At 37.3% G+C, this 24646-nt stretch overlaps 1 protein-coding gene across 1 annotated transcript; it reads left to right on the top strand.

The window, feature by feature from the left end:
- The first annotated feature begins 2444 nt into the window (after positions 1-2444).
- asic1c (acid-sensing (proton-gated) ion channel 1c) lies at positions 2445-23006 on the top strand. The gene is made up of 12 exons (XM_036591869.1): positions 2445-3080; positions 4997-5147; positions 7650-7777; positions 11943-12093; positions 12285-12341; positions 12755-12908; positions 13243-13334; positions 13512-13591; positions 14434-14505; positions 17227-17279; positions 17490-17525; positions 21389-23006. Exons 1-12 carry the CDS (start codon positions 2445-2447, stop codon positions 21465-21467), a joined length of 1689 nt encoding a protein of 562 aa, XP_036447762.1. The 3' UTR covers positions 21468-23006.
- The last annotated feature ends 1640 nt before the right edge of the window (positions 23007-24646 follow it).

Below are 24646 nucleotides of genomic sequence, written 5' to 3'. Positions count from 1 at the left end.
GATTCATTACAGAGTCTTTCTTACATACAGAGTACAGAGGAAGCGGAGTGTTCCTCAAAGCAATCTGTGATCAGACCATTTTAATACTCTGCTTTAATAGAAATCAGTTGAAGCGTAAAAAAACAGGACTGATGCAGACTGCAGTGGTAATTCCTGTAATTAATAACCATTTTATAGTTTGTTTCTCTTGCAACTTGTGTGTGTATAAAGAAAGTACAAAAAAGAATGAGACTGTATTTGAGGAAAGACACCTTTAAAAGCAAACTATTCCGATATTATACACTGTAAAATAACCACTGAAAAAAGGGTCACAAACACTTCATTCTGACATAAAGTATCAGACTGGGACATAGTGCAGGCATCTGAAAGATACTGCTTGGGTCACAGCAGGGAAAGTGCAACAGTGGCGATGTATGGCAGCCCACACAAGAGAATATTATTCAAAACCATCTGTTCTGCATTTTTAGTGACTTAATTTAAGCTGTTAGATCCTGCAGACAATGACTGCTATATGTCTTTTATAAATACAGTAAATCACTGTTCTCTAAGTGCATTTTCCACTGCTTAAAGTACTGGAATCTTTGGCACTAGAAAACTGCATCTAGTACCGAAGGTTCCAGTTTTATTGGTACCAGCAAGACCTAAAGGTACTCGAAAGGGTTCTCTGTCTTTGGTAACACTTCTGAAGCAGACAAAAATGTAGCAAATTCTTTACTATTTCAGGTGAAGATAAATCACCAAGCACTTATTACATCACCAGTAAATGCGCCAAAATGTAAACTAGGATATGTTTCTAGTTTACGTTTCTTGAATATGTCTCATATCATTCTAGTTTATCGCCTGGGTTGTCACCTCAGCAAACTCTTTATAGAGTAATACTTTTAGAATTATTACTTTATAAAGAGTAGGCTGGCGCTAACATTATTAGCAAATGTTTTGACTCGTGTTTTTACCCTCGACACAGAAAAACTGAAGCTATACTTGATTCTACACATTCTTTGTAAATGTTGACATTTTTGTGTGAGTGCAGGACAGTGTAAAACATTGATTCATGTTGTTGTTGTTATTATTATTTTATAGATTATTTTATCTTTGTTATTATTACTATCATCATCATTACTGCTATATAGTTTACCATAACTAGTAACCAAGGTTGTTAATAGTCCATTAGTCTTTAGTCAATAGAGGGGCATAACGTGACCAAAAAGACAATTAAATTGCTAACTGTGGTTATTAACGAGGTAATTGGGGTTCTATCAAGGCTCTCAAGTAGACGGAACATGAACTACAACTGGAACAATAAATTCCATTGGTTCCCATTTGTGTCAGTTCTTGTTCTTAAATGTGAAGTGGAAAAATTGGCTGTGTTAAAAGGATAGACCAAACAATCAAGTAAAGATCATTGTACAATAGACCAAGATGCTTGATGTTTAATCTAGTTCTTTTTTTTTTTTTAATTTTTGAAAAAGAAACTGGAGGATATGAGGTTATAGTGTACAACTAATAAGTTTATTTCTTTGTATGCTTCACAGTTTAGGAAACATGGACATATTAGGCCATTACAATTCCAAAGACCTTGTTACCTTGAAGCTGTTGCTCACCTTTTTGTGTATTTGTGATGAATTACTAGATTATTTCACTCAGTTTTTGAATTAGGAGTCAGGTATATATATAAACACATATACTATGTTTGCCATGGGTTGATAACAGGTGGATTTATGTTGGGTTTTTTTCTTGGAAGGATGTCACTGTCTCTACTTGCGTTGAGATGAAACATTAAAACCGTTGAATTTCTCAAGTTGGCATTGCAAGAAGAAGCCAAAAATGTGGATCTCTATGCCTGCTGCAAATCCATCGGCAGAAAAATCAGCGAGGGAGGGAGGGGTTGAGCTACCTCACACAAAAGGAAAGCAACAAGAATCTGCAGCCATACACAGTCTTTCTCCAGGAGCAAGCAGGTGGGGAGGAATTAAAGTAAGGATTCTCCGATTACTTCAGAAAACAAAAACACAGATGTTGATTTCAGCCGACAGATTGCCTCTGGAACCTCAGGACTGCTAGAGATACAATGGACCACTACACATGAGTACATCTATCTATCTTATGAGTGTTGTCGGACCTTGAGCTTGGTAATGTACAGACTGATTTGTTTCTTTTCTATTATTAGAAAGTGTCTTAATAAAAAGCCTTTGAGAAAGTCTTCATGTTATTAAGCTGTGCCATTCTGTCAGTGCAGCAGCTTTTTTTGTTTTGAGTTTGTTTTTTATTTCAGTATCTGTCTCTCAGCTTTTCCTCTTCTTGGAGAAGGGTTGTGCGTTTGATTGCTTGCTTTTTTTAAATCAGTCGCAAACCCCTATTCCACCAAACCACAAGCAATTATTCAAAGTGATGGCCATGCATGCTACATTTTGAAAATTTGGAGTGCCTGCAAGGGATCTCCAACTATGGTGACATTACCATCAGTTGAAGAACCCATAAATAATGGGTCTAAAGCTCTGCATACCAACTCTGAGAGAAAATGCAGCGTAGCTGAGACCTATAACGCCAAGAATATAACTTTGGCGTTTGTGCTTAGAACCAAGGTACACGGGCTGAAGTATGTTTTTGCCCCTGATAAATCAAGGGCTCGGCGCTTGTTCTGGCTTTTGGCCATTTTTGTCTGCTTGGGGCTTCTGTTCACGTGGTCATGGAACCGTGTGCTCTATCTTCTCTCCTACCCTGCCGTGACAAAAATCTACATGGTTTGGGCGCACAACATGACATTTCCAGCCATCACACTGTGCAACCAGAATCTCTTTCGCGTGTCCAGCCTCACTAAAGCGGACCTCTACTACAGCGGCTATTGGATGGACATCATGCATCTTAACCACTCAATGAACAAGCAGAGTGTGGCTATGCTTAAGCACAGTCGCCACAGGGAGAGGATGATGCAGCTGCTGGACTTCTCCGACTACAGACCATCTGCCCACTACGAGCAGAACACCACAGAGATGATCAGCAGACTGGGCCACCAATTGGAGGACATGCTTCTGGAGTGTAGGTTCAGAGGGGAAAACTGCACTTACAAGAACTTCACTACAGTACGTACATTTATGTGTATGTGCATCATGTTTTTTCACAGTAAAAGGAAAATTTTTACACGTTTTAATACCATAAATTATTCTTTTTTACACTGTATTTCTCTATGTATTGTTTGGTTTCTTTCCATGAGGGTTTTCTTCCTAACTGTGCTGACTGAAGCAGTCCTAAGCAGTCCTAATCACTTAGAAATGCTCTTGGCACCACAGTTGACTGCTTTTGGCACTAGCCTGAGTCTTTCCTGTTCTTTAACGTTTTTCCTAGGCGACAGGTTTGGAAGGCTCCGAAAAGATACCCTGAGGCATATCTTTGCAACAACACCAACCTGCATTCAAACTGCACCCTGACAAATTTCTGGGGTGGAAAAGACATGAATAATTGAACATCTTTTCATGCTGTGCACAGATGAGCTGAAAATCTCCCACAGCCAAAACTCCCCTCAGACTCTCTTCAATAATGTGATACCTCTAGGAAATCCTTCCTTATTATTCTATTTGCATTTGTAATAATGTTAAAATCCCTTCTGGCATTTAAACATATGAAACCGCAGGTACAGTTATAAGAGTCAACCATCTATTTAATTGAGTGTATTTTAAGTTTTGCAAAGCATTGATTTTCTCAGTGTTTTAGCAAGCCATGATTTTTTCAGCGCAAGATGGTGCACCGCATTCGTAACACATTACCACCCACAAAATATGCTGACAAGGACATTGCCTTATCTTTCATCTCGGCCATTTTAATTGAGATTCAAAAGATTACATCTTTAAAATGCCTCCTGATTTGCTATTCCAGTGGTCGTAAGTGGGGAAACGAACAAACTTATCTGTACCTGATTGGAAGCTTGCAAAGAATAAAAAAGGCACCTCAAATGCACAGAAACAAAATTGTCTGAAAAGCCTCCCTTGTTTGGCTTCACTTGTGGGCAGGGAGTCATTTAAAAGCTGCCGAAGAAGTGTTGAGGAGGAGTCCAGAGGGTCCTTGTTAAAGCTCAGAGGGGGCAGTGCACTAGATGTGAAGGCTCTGCTCTGTTCATTAGTGTTCTGGTGGAATCAGGAAAGCATGACAGAGCTTCATCTTCTCAGTACCAGTTCTCTCACCTTGCTGTGTTGAGTTTAGCATTATGAAGACTAGAGTGGCTGATGGCAGTGTTACATGTTTTTGAAGTTAAGTGGGTGGATGAACTCGTTAGACACAATATCAATGTCCAAAAGTTAAATTTTAAGTAAGTAAGTTTCCACAACTCAAAATTGTATATATACATATATAGATACATTTGACAGCAGTATATGAGGTAGCATAGAATTTTTATTGCAGCCTATTTGGACATATGTGATATCTGATGGCATAAAAAGTAATGTTCAGATTAGCCATTGAGTCTATTTTGAGTCAGTGGTTTATTTGACCAACTTACCAATCACAGACCAACTACAGACAGAACATGTAAAAGCCAGTGACTTTGTCAAATTGGTACACCACCATTAGTGTGGTATATATGGTATAGTAGCATGTGGTTTTGGAGTTTTGGAGGCAGCCTCTCTATACTCCAAATCTGATCTTCAGTCCTTATTTTATTATTTTTCGTTATTAATTTGCTCTATGCCTAAAGCTCACCCATTGAGGCTAAATGAAATATCTAATATGAAACCCAGAAGGTCTTTATGTACTGTGAAATTTCCAAAAAACATGTTTGGCAAAGTATCGCAAAAGCATTCAAATGTAACATGTACATGTGTAGCTGGCTTGTATTGTTGATGTCATAAAATCACAACCGCAGCACAGCGGTCAACCACATAAAACCTGTCAACCACATAAAAGGAGTGAGTGTTGGCCAATTCCAAGCCTAATCAAATCGCACCCTTAAGATATACAAATTCCCTGTCCGTTACCAAATACCTCCTTTTTTTCTGTCTGTCTTCAGATTTATACAAGATATGGCAAATGCTACACTTTTAACTCAGGCTTGGATGGCAACCCTTTGCTGACGACATTAAAAGGTGGCACAGGCAATGGGCTGGAGATAATGCTGGATATTCAGCAAGATGAATACCTGCCAGTGTGGGGAGACACAGGTAAGTATTTAACATACTAAACACACACACGTGTGTACACATGAGTCCTTTAAAACAGTTGCTGTTTTAGAGGCAGAAGGCTGTGTAAGGGAGTACAGTGTCTATAAGTGCAATTCAGCTTGCACTGTAGTTTCTAAAAAAAATTTTTACGGAATAGTATGCATATCAACAGCCTGACATTAAATGTTAAAGTGCATTTGTGTTATAATGAATTGTTAATGATGCTTTAAAAAGATGAGTAGATTAAGAGCTCATTTATTGTTCATTGTGGCTGTTTTCACATCTGTCATATCCTCTCATACTTTCACAGCTGAATCAAGAGAATCAGTCAGTCAGTTAAGCCTTATTTATATATAATATTATGTTCAGGGGTTGCAATACATTTTTCTTTTCAGTAAAATAAAAAATACAAAAATAAAAAAATGTAGCACTAAAAAAAAAGATTAATGTTTTCAGAAACTTTAAACATGCATGCCCTAGAAGACGTTTTATTGTATTGCAAAATGTCATTACCCAAATTTTCTTGAGTTTTGAAAAATGCATGCCACTTGCTGGCATTATGAATCGTTTACAATAGAGGCATCTCCAATGCTGAGAAACAAATAGATACATAAGGAACCCACTTTTAATCTTTTGAAGTTTGAAAATAGTCTTTAATCAGTATTGTTTATTCATGTTACAGTTTTTGCATTGCCTTGTTAATCATGGCACCATGATTACTACATACATTGCTATGCAAAAGTCAGAGGCCCCCTGCATTAGTTTGCTAATAAATACTAGTAGTTCGTTTTTCGGGAAATATTTCTGAGATCAGATGTAAGATAATCCACATGGATGAGGAAGGGAAATGTTCTGATAGACCTGGTAGACCACAAAACTGTAGCCATCAGATAAACAGTGTTTAGTAGCTTTCATCTTTGAGAAAGAAGAGAAAATCTCCACTCTTGCTTCAGATCTGAAAGAATCCACAGAAATTTCTGTCCATCCTGTCCACAGTGAGACAGGCAACTCAAGACTGTGGCTATGAAAGATGTGTAAAGGATGTGTAGCTGTCAAGAAGCTGTTAATGAGAAACAGAAATAGGCAAAGAATAAAATCTACACATCAAACAAAGAAGCTGCTGATGTTCTCCGAACAACAGACTGACCACCCCAGAGTCCAGACCTCAACCTCATTAAATGTGTATTGGATTACTTGAATCATGAAAAGCACAAAATGGTACTAGCTTCTAAGACTTAACTTTGAAGGTCTGGGGAAAAATCTCTCTGCAGATTTATTTGAAAAACTTTATTTGAAAAAGTGTGGACACGCTAAATACTGAAAATTTTGGCATTATATTTAGTTGTAGAAGTTTCCATGTAATTTTTAGTGCTGAAAAATGTTTTTTTGACTCGCGGTTAAATAAATGAAAGGTGATCTCTGCCTTTCACACAGTAGCACTATAGTTCACCTTGATAAATACCGCTGAATTAAAGAAGGTGTTCTGCACTCCATTGCCATTGTTTTATTTAAAATCCAATGTGCTATCCAATTACTTACAGACTGCACTGAATATATACATTTTTAATACTTTTATTTATTGGTATGTACTCATGTGCTGGAAATGTACAGTACTCTGAAAGTGTAGTTTTAGCTGGGTCAGTAGTGGGCCATTTCTTTAATTAATCATTTAGTATGTTTGAGCTACTGAAAATCACTAAATGAGCAAGTTAGCAGCATGGCCCAATCTAAATTCTGTGCTAATGGCTATTGTTCTGCTTTTTTGATGAATGGATTTTCAGCCTAATCATTACAGTGCATTAATCATTCATGAAGGTCTGCTATTACACTTGGATTCTATCAGAATTTGCCTTTCATTGGTCTGATGGTGCACTCATTAAAAGTCATATGGGAACTTCAAAGACAGAGTGCATGTAACATGAAAGCTAGCGATCCATGACATGTTTTGATGGGATAACTCACAGCCTTACCTAAATCCTCTTACCTCTAAACTGATCTATGATCTGTAGGTAGCCAGACACCTCTGGCTTTCATTGTACTGCTTTCCTCATTTATTTTGACTGAGTGTACCTAAGCGTCATCACTATCTTTTTCCCATTTGCTGTGCTCTGTTTCCTTTATGTTTACTCCATCACATCCATCTTTTCCCAATTCCGTTTAATCACACATTTGAACAAGAATATGGGGGGAAAACTGTTATAAAACAGCATCTTTTGTGAATATGAAAATTTACTGTGATGTTAACCATGCACAAGAACGAAATGTCACAAAATTACTGCCTAAATTTATGTTCATGCTCCTTGCAACTCTAATGACAAATGTTCATCCAAATGCTGTTTACAGGATGTGAAGTACCACGGTGTATTGTGCTACATCAGCATTCAACTATACAGTATATCTATGAACCAGTACCTTTCAGAGGAACATAGGACCACTTTCCTCCCTCTGTAAAGTCATTGTCAGATCTGTAAAGTTTAACTCCCTGGCATGCTGTCCCCACAGACGAAACCTCGTATGAAGCAGGCATCAAAGTTCAGATCCACAGCCAGGATGAGCCACCCTTCATAGACCAGCTGGGATTTGGTGTGGCCCCTGGTTTTCAAACTTTTGTGTCTTGTCAGCAGCAACTGGTACCTAACGCTAAGCCTATTGAACACATCCCATTCTCAACTGCTATCTCTGCTCGCCTGCGTGCTCAGCACTTTCCCTCCATTAAAATCATTACAGATCTGGAGAAAACCAAAGACAGACCTGAGTTCAGAACTGAACCATGGGAAAATAATTAGATAATGTTATAAGGCCCACGATATGTTTTGTAGAATAAATCCTCAAGAAATAAACCCTCTATGACCGTCCAACATCGCTTTAGTAATACTTGACTGAAAAGGTGTTTATAAAGCTACATAATACCTACATAAGCCCTTCATGATGAGTATAAGCATACATTTTAATAAAGGTTTATTCCAGTAGATGCCATCTGTCATAAAGATTACTTTTTGTCATCTTTGATGTCAAGTAGACCCAAACCCTTATGTGAGATGACAGATTTTTTTTGACATATGGTTGTCATGACACTTTCTGTGGTGAAATGATATTTATGTAGGTGTTATGAAGCCTTATTCCCTTCAGTAAAGTGTTACCAAAGTATCTTGTTTATGTATAAACAAACAGAACAAAGCAAAAAACATTTTAAAATCTGAGTTTGCACTATACACTGTATTATTGAAATCTTAATGTTCTTTTTGTTTTTTGTTGAGCTGATGATATTTTACAGCTTGAGGTCCACTTTGTCTTTGAATGGTGCTTATTAGCCAGTGAGTAAACCATTAGTAAATATACAGTTTGGAGCCATGTTTCACAGTAGTTGAAAAAAAACAGAGCCAGAAACAGCACAATTGCTGGCTTCAGTGAGTGAATGAGCTGGGATTGTTGTTATGATCAGTCAGTTTATAACATAGTAAGGCCAAAATAATGCCTCATATTTTATATAGTGATGTGTCCCTTTACCACCACAAAATACATTAAGAATGTTCGAAAGTTTTAGCACTCCAGCACAATGGCAAAATTATGGAAATGTCCATCTCTCTGGGCAGATTCCAGATGTATAAAAAATTTGCGTCTGTTAAATTGAATGTCATCTAGCAGGCCAAACAGGATTGCTTTGTGGGCCAAATTGAGCATATTAACTTGGGGAGCCATGGTCTTTTATACTCATTTAATTCCAGTGCTGAGTGTTCAAAGCAATGATGGGAGAATAATCAATCACTGCTTAAAAGAGACACAAGTGACACTGTCCACTTAAGAGGGTAAAGACAAAATTAGGATTCATTGACTTAGCACATAAAATCATTTCTTCAGTTAAGATGTTATCACACACAGCTTCTTCAGTTAATTTATACCAGTCAGTCGCAGCACTGGTTAGAATTATCAACACACCTTGAATTAATAACCTTAATCAAAATTATAGCCAATTGATAATCACTCAAAGCAGCCTATTACTTACATATCTTGATAACAGTTTCTTAAATGCTTTTAATTCCATTATTGGATTCCATTATTGGATCTGTGGATCATTGAATTGGAGTCAGTTATGTCTTTGAGTGTCTGAAGAGAATGGGAGCAAGATTTCTTTTTGATGATTAGCTTGTATAAATTCATTTTAGCTCTGTGACCTCTGCATGCAAAAAAGTCAACAAAATATCATTTTACAGCATTCCCATGAAGTCACCAAGACATAATCCACAGTGTTGGGGGCATTAATCTAGGGTTGTGTTTGCTCACTCTCCCAGATGAAACGTCCTATGAGGCTGGCATTAAAGTGCAGGTTCATTCACAGTCCGAGCCACCTTTCCTCAATGAGCTGGGATTCGGGGTCACCCCTGGTTTCCAAACCTTTGTGTCCACACAAGAGCAAAGGGTAGTGTATGGGACAACATCTCCAACCAGTTTTTGCATGCAACAGACTTTACCCAGTTTGCTCAAAAGCATCGTAACGATCATCTTAACTAGAGGGAGTGGTCAAAGTGATACTCGCGCTGCTATTTAACGATGGTCTTTGTGCTATGATGCTTTTGAGGAAGCTGCATACTGGTTGTGAACCAAATACACTGCAGACTGCATATTCATTATGCATGAAACAAACTTTGTCACGTTGTCAGATAAATGACTCGTTTGGCAGTTGCAGCACACTGGTTCTCATTTCCTCTAGTGTTTCCATTTTTGATTATCAGCCTGTGGTTCTTTGTGGCAGATCAAATGAAAAGTCTCCCATGCGCTCTTTTGCATGGCAGCTATGTTGTGGCATTGGCACCTTTTTGATCGTTATCAGCTAAATAAGCAGCTTTGTCTTCACTGTCTTTCATACCTGTGATTAATTGAATAATTGTTTTCTGTTTGTGAACAAAAACTCTTAGATTTTCACACAGTTTTGTACGAGAATGTTTTTGTTTCAGTACTGCTCGCGAGGTTTGAAGGTCATGTAAAATACAGAAATTCTGTATTTTGAAAGGTCCATCACACATTATACAAAAAAGATGTGCAGGAGAGCTCTGGAGTGGCACAGTCAGCTGTGAGGGTTGTACCCTGTCCTGTTTGTCACCTAGTGATAATATAGCGATCCGTGGTTGAGAGCTCACAACAGCATGGTCATGCCTTCAGTGAGTGTACATTTACATTTAGATTTACTTAAGCAGTCATTCTAATCCACAGTGACTTACGAAAGTGATTTGTTGAATAAATGTGGGCTTACGCTTGTGCAAATAAGCAAAGGTCTAAAGACACCCTTGAGATATGACACTGCCAGAAACAGGAGTCATTTCTGCTACCTAGATATACTAATACACAATACACAAAGACTGCAAAACCTTTTTACCTTTTTTCAGTGCAAGATAAGTGTTTATTTTCAGAGAGATGGCTCTTCAGTCTGCTTTTGAAGCCAGAGAGGCACTCTTTTGGACTGTTTGGACAGGCAGAAAAGGTTGGTTCAGATGAATTCTTGATGCTTGATTTTTAAAGGTGGCAGGTCAAGCTGAGCTGTACTTGGTCATCTGAGGGCACAAGGTGCAGTTCAGGGTTTGACCATTGCCATCAGGTAGGGAGTGGCTTGACCAGTTTAGGCTTTGTAGGCAAGCATTAGGGTTATAAATGTGGGCAGCTACAGGAAGCCAGTGAAGGGTACTGAAGAGAAGTAACATGGGAGAATTCAGAAGAAGACATGGGTAGCCTCCTTGGAGAGAAAGGGTTGAATCTTCAGGAGTGGTAGAGGAGAAACCAGCATGATGTTTGGTAGTGGCTGATGTCTGAGGTGTCTAGTGTGGATGGTTTAGTCCTGCTAACCAGTTGCATTCAGCTAGTAGGTAATGTATTGAGCGGTTAGCATTGTCTTCCAAGTGCGTTAAGCTGTCAGTATAGCTTGAGCAACAGTACTGCCCCAGTCTTGGGGTCTTTGAATTTTGGATTATTCACTTTTTTGGTAGGTTTGATGTGAAATGCTCAGCACTGTGAAGTTAGAATTGTCTGCAGTGGTGGTGATAGAAACCAGACGTCTGAAGAGTTTAATGCCTCTAAAAGCTACATCACAGAAAGGTATTACATAAAATGGTTATGAATATGCTGTCTGATGCTTGAGATATGGTTTTATTATATGTTTGTGATAAGGTTTTGATCTAAAAAACTCCTTTTTAAATACATGCAAGGGAGTATAAGGCAAAATGGTCCCCAAATTAGATATATTTGTTCAAATTTACTACTATTTTACCATAATTAACATTAAATATAAAAACTCAAATGCAGTGTGTAGGGTCACTGGTTATTTTGGATAGTAAATAAAATGGCTCTCTTTGCATTATAGAGGTCATAACCCCAGGTTCCTATTACCACCACTGTACAGAAATCGAGTCAGTAAGTTTCTCTACAATCCACCATTCCACATGAAACACTCAATGACTTTTTTTTATGTCATAGCAACTTAATAATGCAGAAATTTTGAAAAACTTCTTTAGAAGTTAAAGATATTACTTTGAAATTTCACTGTCTCTGGTTTTCTCCAGGTTATGTTCAGCACTGTTTTGCCGCATGTTTGTCTGGCTGTCACATTTCTTTGTGATTTCTTTCATTCAAACGTGCTTTAACACGGCTAGATCTGGCTCCATTAATTTTACGTTGTCCTTCAGTTGGTATTCTGTGATGTGTCTCCTTATTAAGTATCTTTTCTTTCTTTGCTTGGCTGGTCATGACTGACTTGTTTTTGGACAGAACTGTTGTGCCATTAATGATAAAGCCATGTGTGTGTCTCAGCTTCAGTATCTTCCGCCGCCCTGGGGCGACTGCAGGTCCGCTCCCATGGACTCAGAGTACTTCTCCACTTATAGCATAACAGCCTGTCGCATTGACTGTGAAACCCGCTATCTGCTCGAGAACTGCAACTGTAGGATGGTTCACATGCCAGGTACGGACATATGAAATGTGCCATTTTGTATTTTACTGTATGATTTATATATATAAACACATTCTTTAGAGTGACCATTTGAGGACAGATTTGTTTTTATGACTGTTGTCACTACAGTTATGTACTGATTTTTTAATATAATGAGTTTTCACTAAGCATTTTCAGTGGTTTGTTTTTGAACACTATAATAGGTACCTCCACAGTGTGCACACCAGAGCAGTATAAGGACTGTGCAGACCCTGCCTTGGGTAAGAGAATGTGGGAAGAAATTACTGTAGTTTATCATCAATCATCAGACTATGCATAATCACCTGCTGAGTCTTAATAAGTCTTGTGTAAAGCTCAAGGTACCATACAGAGATTTTTTCATTAAAACTTGATAAAATATTAAGACAAATGAGTATTACTGGTAGGGAATGTTGCATTATGATGAAAGACTTGTGGTGGGCCTTAAGAAAATGGCTAGCTTTTCAATAATGGTGACACTAGGGAATGCTAATTATTTCTGTACTAACTCTGCACTAATATCCAACTGAAAGTTTTATTGTAATTTAGATGACAAGAAATACTCTAAATTTGGCTTGCTGTAGTTATGTAAAACTTCAAGATTAGTGGTCAGAATGAATGAATGATTCTGCATTTATGTTGTTAAAATTTTCAGATTTTCTCGTCGAGAAAGACAACGATTACTGCGTGTGTCAGACACCTTGCAACATGACCCGATATGGCAAGGAGCTTTCAATGGTGAAAATACCCAGCAAAGCTTCTGCCAAATACCTGGCCAAGAAGTTCAACAAAACAGAACAATACATTGGGTATGAAACAAGGCAGTTGGTGGCCAAGAAAACTCTTTAGTTGCCACATAAAACACCATTCCACTTATCTAAGATTAGATTTCATATTCCTACAGAACATCTAAGGCTCTTTGTAAACACTGTTAGTTCCTTTGCAGTGTGAGTATATTTTTAACAGCTGCATTGCATAGAAACTCACCAGTGTTATCGACTTAGATTTATCAATATTACTAAAATCAATTCATTACTATTAACTACTATCAAATCCAGTCTAAAAACATACTGAATGTAACATTGTTTCATTTTGGTGTTCGAAATCAATTTGAGCAAACTCTGTTTGTTCATTTCTTTACAGAGACAACATATTAGTTCTTGATATCTTTTTTGAGGCTCTGAACTATGAAAAGATTGAGCAGAAGAAAGCATACGAAGTGGCTGGACTACTTGGTGAGACAACATGCAGATTACTGATGAGGAGAAATGTCCCTCGTGTGTGGGATACAAGCAGTGCTGTATCCAGAAAACTAATTTAACTCATCCTATATGTGCTACACAGTATATAGTAAAATGGTGTTTCTATCTTTACAATTGCTCCGTTATATAACTCTTTTTTTTTTCTTTAAGGTGACATTGGTGGACAGATGGGTCTGTTTATAGGAGCCAGTGTTCTGACAATACTGGAAATATTTGACTACTTGTACGAGGTACAATGCCTCTCTGTGACTGTTTTCTCTGTACTGATCTACAGTGGTCCGCAAATGTGTTTCTGACTTAGGCTGTCACAGTTCAATCAGTTAAACTAGATCACTTAATTAACAATAATCAATCTTAATTAATCAAGCTTGATTAATCAGCCAGGGATGTGATTAGTTTTTAGCAATTTACATGAGAGCAGTGCATATTTTAAAGTGAACCTTCTCTCTCACAGTGAGAAACAGAGCCTGATGGACCCACCTAAGTTTTTTTGGTTCATGCTTTTTTGTGATCTTTGAATCAATCATAATATTTCACAATGTCATGGAGACATTGTGCTGTGGAAAGTTTGTTAACAGCAGAGGAGAAATGGATGAAAAAATAGGGAGGGTCTCTGAGCTGGCTGAGCATTTTCACTCGATAGGCAGAGGTAGTGGGAGGGTGAGGTTTTATAGGCAGGCATTCAGTCTTCATTTTGATAGAAGATTAAGGAGAAACACGTTTGTCTTTGAAATCTTTGGGCACCGCTTGTATGTTGACATGTTTTGAACAAAACATATTCATTTTGTACTTTTAGATTCAAACAACTTAAATTACAAAGGCTCATAGCTGAATAACAGCTGAATGCCAACAATTCGGCGGCAGATTTTAACAGTCTATGAAGCAAGTTTATAGACAGGATTTCTGTTCATGTTCCTAATTGAGTAAATTTAAGCCTGAAAGTTTGGCTTTGACTCATACTTTGCTCAGATTTTAATTTGTCACCATCTCACTTCTCACTAAAAAATTTAAATTTGATGTTGATAGTGCCTTACATGCTATTTTAACTCCACTTTGTAATCTTGCTTCTCAGGTATTTAAGGACAAAGTATTGGGCTACTTCCTGCGCAAGGGACGGCCACGCCGGAGCGCAAGCGATAATCTGGTAACTGAGCTGCTTCTATACAATACGCCCGTGCATGCTGTAGGTGGAGCTGAGTAAACATGACAGAATCCAAAAGTTTAGTTTTCTTTAACATTTTGACTATTTGCTGTCTATTTTGATGCATAGCTATATTTATTGTTGCATGCTGCTGGCATGTATATTGTCTTTGGCTCAAATTCTGATCCGGGGCAGCCTTGAAAGATTGTTTTTTTTCCTCAGACAGGGTCGCAACAGTCCTGTGGTTGATTTGAAGTGGCTTTTGTCACTTGAATGACTGAAGAATAATACCTTAGTTCTAGATGAAAGTTTTGGCTTCTGTGTAATTACAAAAGTAATGTGAGAAAAATGACTGCTGTTTACTTGAAGGTGAAAGTTTTTACAGTGTAGTGGTATATATCTGTCTGATCAAGATATCTGAGTAAGTTTGCACAATGGCCATGTTCTGAACTACCAGCAGACAAAGAGTTCCCAGAACTTTCCACATTTTTTTTGCCTTTTACAACATTACACTATTATCAGATGCAGTGTCACTCACAGTATAATAAGCTACCTTAACTTGTGCAATGCATACTTATCCCACTTAAGGTTATAGTCTAATTTATTAGTAGTTAATAAGTAAGTAAGTCATTTTCACAGTGTAGTGTAAAATAAACAACATTCTTTCCCCCATCACACTTTTATTGGTTTAATTTACTACCTAAGACGTTAGTTTAGAACATCATAAAACATACAAAGTCTTCCTTTGACCAGGATAACCTTCTTTCAGTGCTTTGCGTAATTAATCATTATGCAAGCTGCAAAACTGAAAACATGGCTCAATCTTCAACTGCGAGTTTTAGACGTAGTGGACTTTTTTGTCCAGGCCTTGTGTAGTTTTCAAATTGTTTTTTAAAATTTGACTTCTTTAGTTGTAAAGAATGAAGACTTGACTCTCTTATGTATGTATCAGAAGGCATTACTAGGGTGCTAATCCGTTTGGTTGCCAGTAAATTTACCCTTAATTGAAACTGGCGAAGGCCCTGTATGACCCAACAAACTGAGCTGTAAAAACATATACAGCATTTTCAACATGCAGTAAAAGTATTTTAGAAAAGGACACTTGTATACTTGTAAAGGATGCCTGGAAGGATTTTGCTAATTTGCACAAATGTGATGTGATTGTCTATGTTAGGATGCTGGAGTCAGCTCTAGTTAAGCAATACTCGAATAATAAATTAAGCAATACTCAAATAATTAGTCATGCATACAAAGATGTAGGTTTTGCTACCAAACACTGTCAAACCCAAGTATCATTTTTGTTCTCCATCCACAGGAACAAAAGTTTGTCTCTTCAATAATTTTGTACATTACTTTTATAGATTTTAATTTGTCACCATCTCACTTTTCACTAAAAAATTTAAATTTGATGTTGATAGTGTTCAAATGCACTGCTTTGTCCACTTGTCACATTTTTTTTTAATTGAAGCATAACAGTGGCTAATTAGATTGTTATAGTGGCATCAACAGCTATTTACATTTTGTTAAGCAAGATTTATGCATTATACATTCTATGTTGCTTACATGGCAGTTAATCACCAGCTACAATTTCATTATTGTGACAGGCCCAATTATATTAAGCGTTTCACTGTGCCCCCTATGGCACACGTCCTGTGGCCCTACAAAATTTACTTTGAGGCTGGCCAAAAAACGTAACTAGATGCTTTTCTTTCTTGTAGAATGATGCAGAAATTGTTCAAGAGGGAGAACTTATAAGGAGGAAAACCTTTGATGATCTGTCTGTAACTGTGAGCACTTCTTGTAACTTAAGAGATGACTTTATGCTTTAACTGCACAAAGTTGAGAATTTAAAGAAGTAATTAAATGAAAAAGGTGGCCACTGTAAAAATGTGTGCTTGAGGCTTTAAGAGGATGTATCCAGTTTTCAAGAGTATTTGAGTCTAAGATATGTCTATATTTTTATAATTTTAAAAAGTAAAATAACTTTAAAAAAATATATATTGTCCACACACTTGCTGCTATGAATGTCAGTCCACAAAACTAGCCACCCAGGTCATCTGATGAGATGGAATATGCAGAAATTTTCAGATGTTTCCATTCACTGTTTATAAAACAGGTTTCTGAATATAGTTTGTAGCTTGTTAACTGGTGAGTGCTCAAAACCATGTTCAGGGATGGGATATGTTATTACTTACCAGCTGCATTTCTGTTTTTAACGTTTGTCGTTCTAAAACACAAACTGATCTTTGAGACATCTTTTGATGTTAAAATTGCAATTAAATGGCGCTTGAAAAAGTAAAGTATTAAGGGACCGGCTGAAATACAGCCTCTTGTGTGTCATAGTGGATGTTGTACTGCCCAGTCCGTTAAACTTGTTCATGCCTTTTGAATGTTATTATTCATTCAATTTCACAAAAGACAGTATTGTTTTGAAACAAATAAATGGATCATTTGCCCCACATTGTATAATTTTACATTAAGTTTGGTCCAGGGTTGGGGTCAGTTCTGTTTCAATTCAGCAAATTCAGGATATCAGTTTTCTGATAGAAATGATCGATTTGAGCTTAGTGGGAAAAAAAGAAAAATCCACTGTTTATAGTGCTTGTATAGGTGCTGTTTTTTCTGTCACTTATATTTAGAATTTCTGCTGGCTGAATTGAAATTAAACTGAGCCCAAACCTGCTCTGGTCATCCTCATCTCTCTCCCCATCGTGTGTGTTCCAGGACTACCCCGAGAACCCCACCAGCCCTGCTGTCACGCCTAATCATGTCCCCAGGTAGCAGTGCCATTGATAATGCTGCAGATATATCCTCTTAATCTGTCCTAAATTTAGCACATTCTCATAAGCATTTCATTCTTCATCTCCCTTTGAAATCTTTTTCTATTGATTTCACCTTAAAATAGAAGTCTATTTTTGAAGCCGTAAATTAGAGCAGGAAAGCTGTCATTTCCAAACGTTCTAAGGAAGGTCTTTCAAATCCTTTAGCTTTCATGACGGAGATGATGTTTTGCACAAGTTCAGGTAATGCAAATTAGTGTCTTGGATGGATTAGTTTCTCCTGCCTCATTTTTTTGCTACTTTGTTGCAACGGTCTGTGTTGTTGCACTGTCCTGTCCTCTTTCCCAAAAACTAAAACTAGTGTTTGAGCTGTAAAGGTGTTTATCATGCAAACATATAGAAAAAACAACTTCAAATTGGGCCGTAATATGCAACATACCATTTTACATTGTGAACTTGATACACAAACTCAATTTCAGCAAATAAAATCATCACAGAGTACCACAAGTTAGCACTGGAGCTTTTGGGAAACAGACATTTTTGTGACGACTATTATTTTATTTTTATTTTTATTCTTAAAAAATGCTTGACTTTTAGAAGTCGCAGTTTTTGCCAGCGATACCAGAAGCATGGTGTGATTCAATATTAATTATTTCTCATTCTTAGCTCATGGAAACAAATTCTGCTTAAAGTGCAGATTCTGAACTATGTATTCCACATCCATTTGTGGATTTAAGCATGAGAGGATGCAACATAATTGTTATGTACAGTTTTTTGTGGAAAGAAATAACTTTTACACATTTTGTTTATTCTTGACATTGAAACAAATTGTGTACTTAGTGGCTGTTCATACTGGAAACTAAATAAATGAAGCATGAACTTTGACTTTTGCATAGTACTTCAAATGTAATTAATAACTCACAGTGTAATTAAATATGTTACTACATGATTCCATTAGTATATTCATTAAAGTGTATAGCAAAACAAAAGTAAAATAAACGAAACTAAAGCAAATAATTCTTTGCTTTTAAGGATTTAAAGAGCATAGTCTGGAATGTGCAGATAAAACCCCAACACTGAACATGTGGGGGGAGCCCAAGTTGAATTTCTTCTGTCAAAATATCAAGCAAGGGCATAAAGCTTTACAAATCTATAACTCTATACAAGAAAGTCATCTTACATCCTAAGAATTATAAAGAATTAACAGTTACAAGAATAGATAACTTAGTGAGGCAAACCAGGTTTGACTTTTACCTGTTGGATTTTTTCATTTCCACTGATTTTCCTTATATAACATCCAAGCCAAACATCCATGAGATGTGCATGTTATACATCATACATGCGCAACACTATAACTACAGAGGCTAAAAAACACAGGAATTTTCATGTTTCACATGTTTGAGCTTACAAAGACCATCTGATTTTTGACTGTTAATCTCAAGGAAATTGTTTATTGATCTGACTTTGTGTCTTATTTCTACATCTTTTGCAAAGTCATATTTTGCCCTATAAAGTCAGTAGTGCTCAAACCTTACGTTTTAGCATTATAGGTACCTCTCAGTTGTAGAAGAATGTATATAATTTTTTAAGCAGGGATGAAAAACTGAGGAAAGAAATGATTTATTTAGGGCTGTTGGGAGGAAAAAATGAGGAAGAATGTTTTTTTATTAATTTAGGCCAATTTGAAATGCTTGCACACTAAAAAAAACATTAATTGACTGACCTCAGTGCCATCAAACAACCTGGGAAGGCCTATTTTATTAAGGATATCAGTAGGTCTGTGTGCTAAGAAAAAGGACTGCTTCATGTCTCATTTGTCTTTGCCTGCACCAAATGTGAATATTTCTTAAAACAGACTTGCATTGTATAGTATGTTATTTTATGAGTTTAACTGCTGATGTGGTCCTGACATGCCCAGAAGAAACTGCATGACCTAAAAGACAGGAGCCCCGTCATATCTTGTAACCAGATCAAATAGACCAGGATGTATGAAGTGCATCTTTTTGAAATAGACAATAAACACAAGTGCAGAGGACTGTTGAAAAAATCCAATGTAAATGGTATGAAATACCTGAAACAGTTATTCAGAAGTGAAGTGTGGAGTCAGGAATTAGGGCAGTGTCTGAAGGGTTAGTCTTCAGACCACAACGGAAGAAACACAGAGACTGTACAGTCAAGACGGACCAAGGAGTTTAGCAGCCTCTACAGTCGGGGCAGAATCATATTCTTCTGAGGGATCTGCAGGATCTGATGGTAGCTGTTATGTGATCAGAAAAATTAGGCTGGTTCATTTCTCTGGGTGTCATAAGCACAGCAGCGATAAGAGAAGCTGTGTGAGCAGTGTTGCCGATTCCCAAGTCTGAGAGTGCTGAGAAAAGCGTCTGGAGGTTTACAGTGTCAGAGATACCTAACAGGTCAAGAACGGTGAGGACAGAGTTCTTCCTGGCTTTGTGGAGAAAAAAGCAGTTTTGTGTTGAGTGTCTTAGCTTGTACACAAACTGGTTAGCATCATGAAGGTTATGCTAGCATGTCATAGCTGTCCAAAAAGGAAACAAAAAGCAGATTTTCTGTTTTTCCCAGATTTTTTTTTCTGTATTATTTGTGGTCTGAAACTTAATGTAAAAATTTTAATTACATCGACTTACATTAAAAGTAAAGAATGTTTTTGCTTTTTCCTGTTGCCATTTTGGAGATACATTTTACCGAAGCAGTGAGTTGGTCACTGAAGTCTAAACATAGCAAGGTCTGTGGAGGTCATTTGGAGAAATGTATTAGGAATTGAATCCAGTGAGAAGGTCATGGGGTGGTTTGTTGTTACTAGTTCCAACATTTCATCCACACTTTTTCACTTGGATTTGTCAGAGGATGACTATAATAGCACCCTTGAGCAAAAAAGGGGTTCTAGGTTATTGTTTGCTATGATCAGTAATTACCTGTAATTCCAATATCAGACTCATATTAATAATTAAATTTTCCCATTTATTGATGGATAATATTTCAGCTGCTAATATACATTTTGTACCCCTAATTAAAATTACCCTGTTTGAATCTGACTGCAGCCTTCTTTGCTTGAGATTGGGCTGCTGAATACATTTCACTTATGCAAGAAATGATTGTTCTATAGAGCTATTCACAATTCCCAGACTGTCTTGCAATTCTTGCTTATCGACCTGTGAAATCAGCATTGCTCCTTTAGTGCAGATTTTGTTGCTGGGCTAGAACTGGTGGAGCGGGACATTAATATGCATCAAAATTTGAGCCTGAAAGGCTGCAAAGGGCAGGATTCTGCAAGTGTCAGGCTTCTCTACTTGCACAATATTTCTTTTCTTGAGGGTAAGGAGAGTAAGAGGCACAGAAATCTAAGCATGTGTACTAAAATGGAGTAATTGAGCAGTTATGTGGTTGAGCAGAGGACTTGGCAGCTTGTGACTTGCACCCTTAAAAGAAAGACATGCACAGGAGCTGAAGAAGCAAATTATTTATTTATTTATTTATTTATTTATTTATTTTTTGGGTCAGGGGCATTGTGATGAAACCTGTGTCCAGTAACATCACTAGATGCATCCCTATGTGGTGACATCACAGGTCTACACACAATGAGTTTGCACCCAAAAAGAAAGAAATGGGCCTGGATTGCTGCTCTTACTGAACTGTCTTGTTACTGGATGACTGCTAAACTTGTTTTTATGAAGTTGGCTGTGTATTTTATGAATATGTAGTTTAAGGGGTCATGCAAAAGTCCCAAGTCCAGGACTAAGTAAGAATGTTCTCTTCCCCTCTTCCCCTCCATTCATATCCCACCCCATTTATTCCAACCCCCACCCCATCTCTCGCTGCAACATACAAACATTCTCATCTCTAATCCTTTCAATCCATATTCACTTATACAATGTTTACATGCGCTCTGATTCATGCTTCGTCTGTGTTTTTCTGTCTTTTGTCTCCATTACCTTTTTTTCCCTGATCATGTGCTCAAATTTTTGTCAACGTTTTATGTCTCTTTCTCTGTTTTGTCACTGTGTTTATCTGCCGTCGCCATTGATTCATCACACCCCTCCAACACATCTGAACTCCTCTCCCCTCCGTCCCCTTCCCTTCTCTTCCAGAGCACATGTGACACACTCCGGAGTCACTCGGACAGCCTCGGATTCGCGCCGAACATGCTACCTAGTCACCCGACTGTAGGCAACTTCGAGGAGTTTGCTTGTTGATGATGCAGGAGGCGGGGCGTGAAGAGGACAATTAGGGTTTGACAGCAAACTGTGATATAACTTGTATACTCCAAACTATGTGTAAGTCCACAACACAGTACATGATGACTAGCTCAGTAAGTCAGTAAATAAACGCCTGAATAGACACCAATCTCACCATAAAGTACAAATAGGCAACACTTCCAAAACAATACTCAGGTTTTATTAGCATAACTCAGTCATCTTGATGCCACCTGTTTGTTTCATGTTGTGAAAATGCTAGTAAACTGTTATCAAAGATTTAAAAAAAAAAACAAGCCAGAGACTCAGAGAGCCTCTTTAGGCTTTCAGTGATTTTTGTGAACCAAAAAGCATCATTTGAAAACCGCCATTGAGAGTAAACTGAACAACAAGGCACACAATTGCACAAAAAAGTTGGAGAAGGTAAACTGGCGGCGACATTTACATCCGTCAACAAGTAGGAGTTTTTACTGTCATGTGCTCAACAGGCCTCATTGAATTTCTCTTTATGGTAGTGCTCATAAGAATTTCAAGAAGTCCAAATCATCCAAAATGTTTATCTCTGTTTACATTACATGTATATAAGTGCAATAATATGCATAATGTGTTAGAATAACAAATGTATTACCCTCACGTCTTAAGTAATAGTTGTCAGGAGGAAAGAAAGAAAGAAAGAAAGACAGAGATCTGGTTCTGGTTCTTTGCGTCAGCTGTATTTTACATTTGATAAGCATTGTATTTCTGTTTGTCTGTTTATTTCTATGACCTATATATTCTGGTATTATGAAATACAGATGAGACTTAAAATTTGCAGTTTGTCATACATTTGTGTGGGTAGTCTGAAAGATCCAGGTTTTAGCTCATCAAGCACCTCTGTGTGAAACACTCTCTTTCAACGATGGCCCGATGACAAATACATCCAAAGCTGCCCCAACCAAACCTGTGAATAAAGCAGCAGTTTTTAGAATTTATGGTTTGCTAACTCATCTGTCCCTCAGTCAGCTGTGAGTGAGTGAGTAATGGCAGACGGCTGATTTACTGGCTGTGTTTATTAAAAGGCATATCAGTGACAGGATATAAAGCAAAGATTGCAGTTGAACAGTGATTTATAAAATATACGCCTAATTCCTTTGGAATTGCTTCAGTCCTAATCTGTTCCTTGCAGCTTTCACAGATCAGCGTTCAAGGCTCACCTAGCATATACATTTGTGGTGAATTCTGGAATTTACTGCAAACGTCTTCCTTTCTTCCCTGCATGCACACCTCATCACCTGCACACAGAAAGCTTGATGGCCTGCCACATGCTCAGAGCGTAGCAATAGAGTGAGGGATGGTATCACAAAACATTCACCCTCATTTAATTTTGCTTCTGCGTTCCGCTACACTGTATAATTGCATTGTTTTATATCAATTACAAAGGGATTTCTAGCACATGTTATCCATATTTTAAAACAGTTGGTTGTGAAGTGTAAATCAACCTATATAATAAACAATATATTTAATCATCTCTTAATGGAGTGAGTATCTGTCATTGTCTTTCACATGGGTGTTTGTATGATGTGACAACATCTGGGACTTAAGCCAAAACAGTGGTGGGGTCTGTGTTTATCCTTCTCCAGAAGAGTGTTTTTTTAAACACTTTCACATCTATAAGTACCATTTTGAAATCAAAACTGAGGACCCAGATAAATCCACATCAGTTTTTCTTTTATTATATTAACAAGCAACATTTTAATCTCTTGACCTGTTTATCTTAATGTCTTATCACCTGTGGCTCTTTTCTGTCCCCTTCTCTATGGTCCAGACCTGTTAGTTAGCCCTGTTTCCAATTGCTGTATGAAAACTCATAAAGTATAAATCCTCTTTTCATACAACCATATATTGAAGGTGTGGTCTGAACTCACAAACAAGGGTTTGGGGTTGATATCAGTAACATACATCGGGTTTAGCTTAATGGGGACCTTGTTGGGATAATAATGCATAGATTGTACTCTTTGTAACAGTATGTATGAATACTAATACAATTTCCAGTGACTGTTCATAATGGATGTTAGTCAGAAGAATGGCTTACGGGACTAATAACATCCTAAAACAACTGTACAGACATACAATAAACCCACAACAATGGGGTATTCCAGTAATTTTATTATCTTTTTTGTTTACATTGAAAGACAGATACAGTCATAAAATTATGTATGTCTTCAGTGCTAAAACGAGACATTACTACCGCTATGATAATACTAATTTACATTAGCATCCCTGCAGGACTTGCTAGCTAAACACAGCATTAATTATGTTGCTGTTTGTAGTTTTGTACATTGTTCTCGGTTTACACTGTCATATTATTCACTCTCAAGGTTGGGCAGAATACTTTGAATAGTAGTGATGGAGTGATCAGTAGTGTAGAACACTGAATATGTTGTCCTAAATGTATTGAGCAATGTATTCCATTACCATACTTAAAAAAAGTAATGCATATTACTTTATATAAAATACATATTAGTAAGGCACATGAAAAAAAACCCTGCTTATTGTAATTTTTAATTAATTCACACTGTTCCCCACTGTTACTGATTGGCAGTTTTCTTCATGTTATTCTTTTGTGAATATGTTTCACTAAAAATTCACTTATTTCAAGTTACAGAATTCGCAACATTTTGGCTCTCATCGCCTACTCCAGTTCACTGCAGCTCCCATAATCCCACTGTTTCTCCCGCAATCCCGCTGCCCTCTCATGAACCAAGCAAACAATTCACCATATCCCAATAACAAAATCTTTCCCTGGCTCATCATATTGATTTATCAGTCTACTCAGGCTTTAGGAATGACAACGTGCATCTTTAGAGTAAGTATTTACACACCAAGCACTGATTTTTAAAATGGTTAAAAACAACAATTGATGGTGTTTCTCTTAAACAGGGTAAGTGTTTTCCATTTAGAGGCTAAGTATTATAAAAGCATTCTCCTAAATTTGTCAATTGTAACTGTATTCTGAGTGCTGCCTTAAAAAAAACTTGCGCTGAATACAGATACTTAATTTCTGTATTCTGAATACGTATTCCCGATACTTGCATTCTGTTATATCCCAACCCTGTTCACTCTTTATGTAGTCCTGTGTTCATAGCATGCTTTGAACAGCTTTTCAAATAGTAT

The sequence above is a fragment of the Colossoma macropomum genome, unplaced genomic scaffold, assembly GCF_904425465.1.
Source record: "Colossoma macropomum unplaced genomic scaffold, Colossoma_macropomum, whole genome shotgun sequence".
Taxonomy (NCBI): domain Eukaryota; kingdom Metazoa; phylum Chordata; class Actinopteri; order Characiformes; family Serrasalmidae; genus Colossoma; species Colossoma macropomum.
The sequence above is the reverse complement of the archived record's forward strand: the minus strand, read 5'-3'. Positions and strand labels throughout refer to the sequence as shown.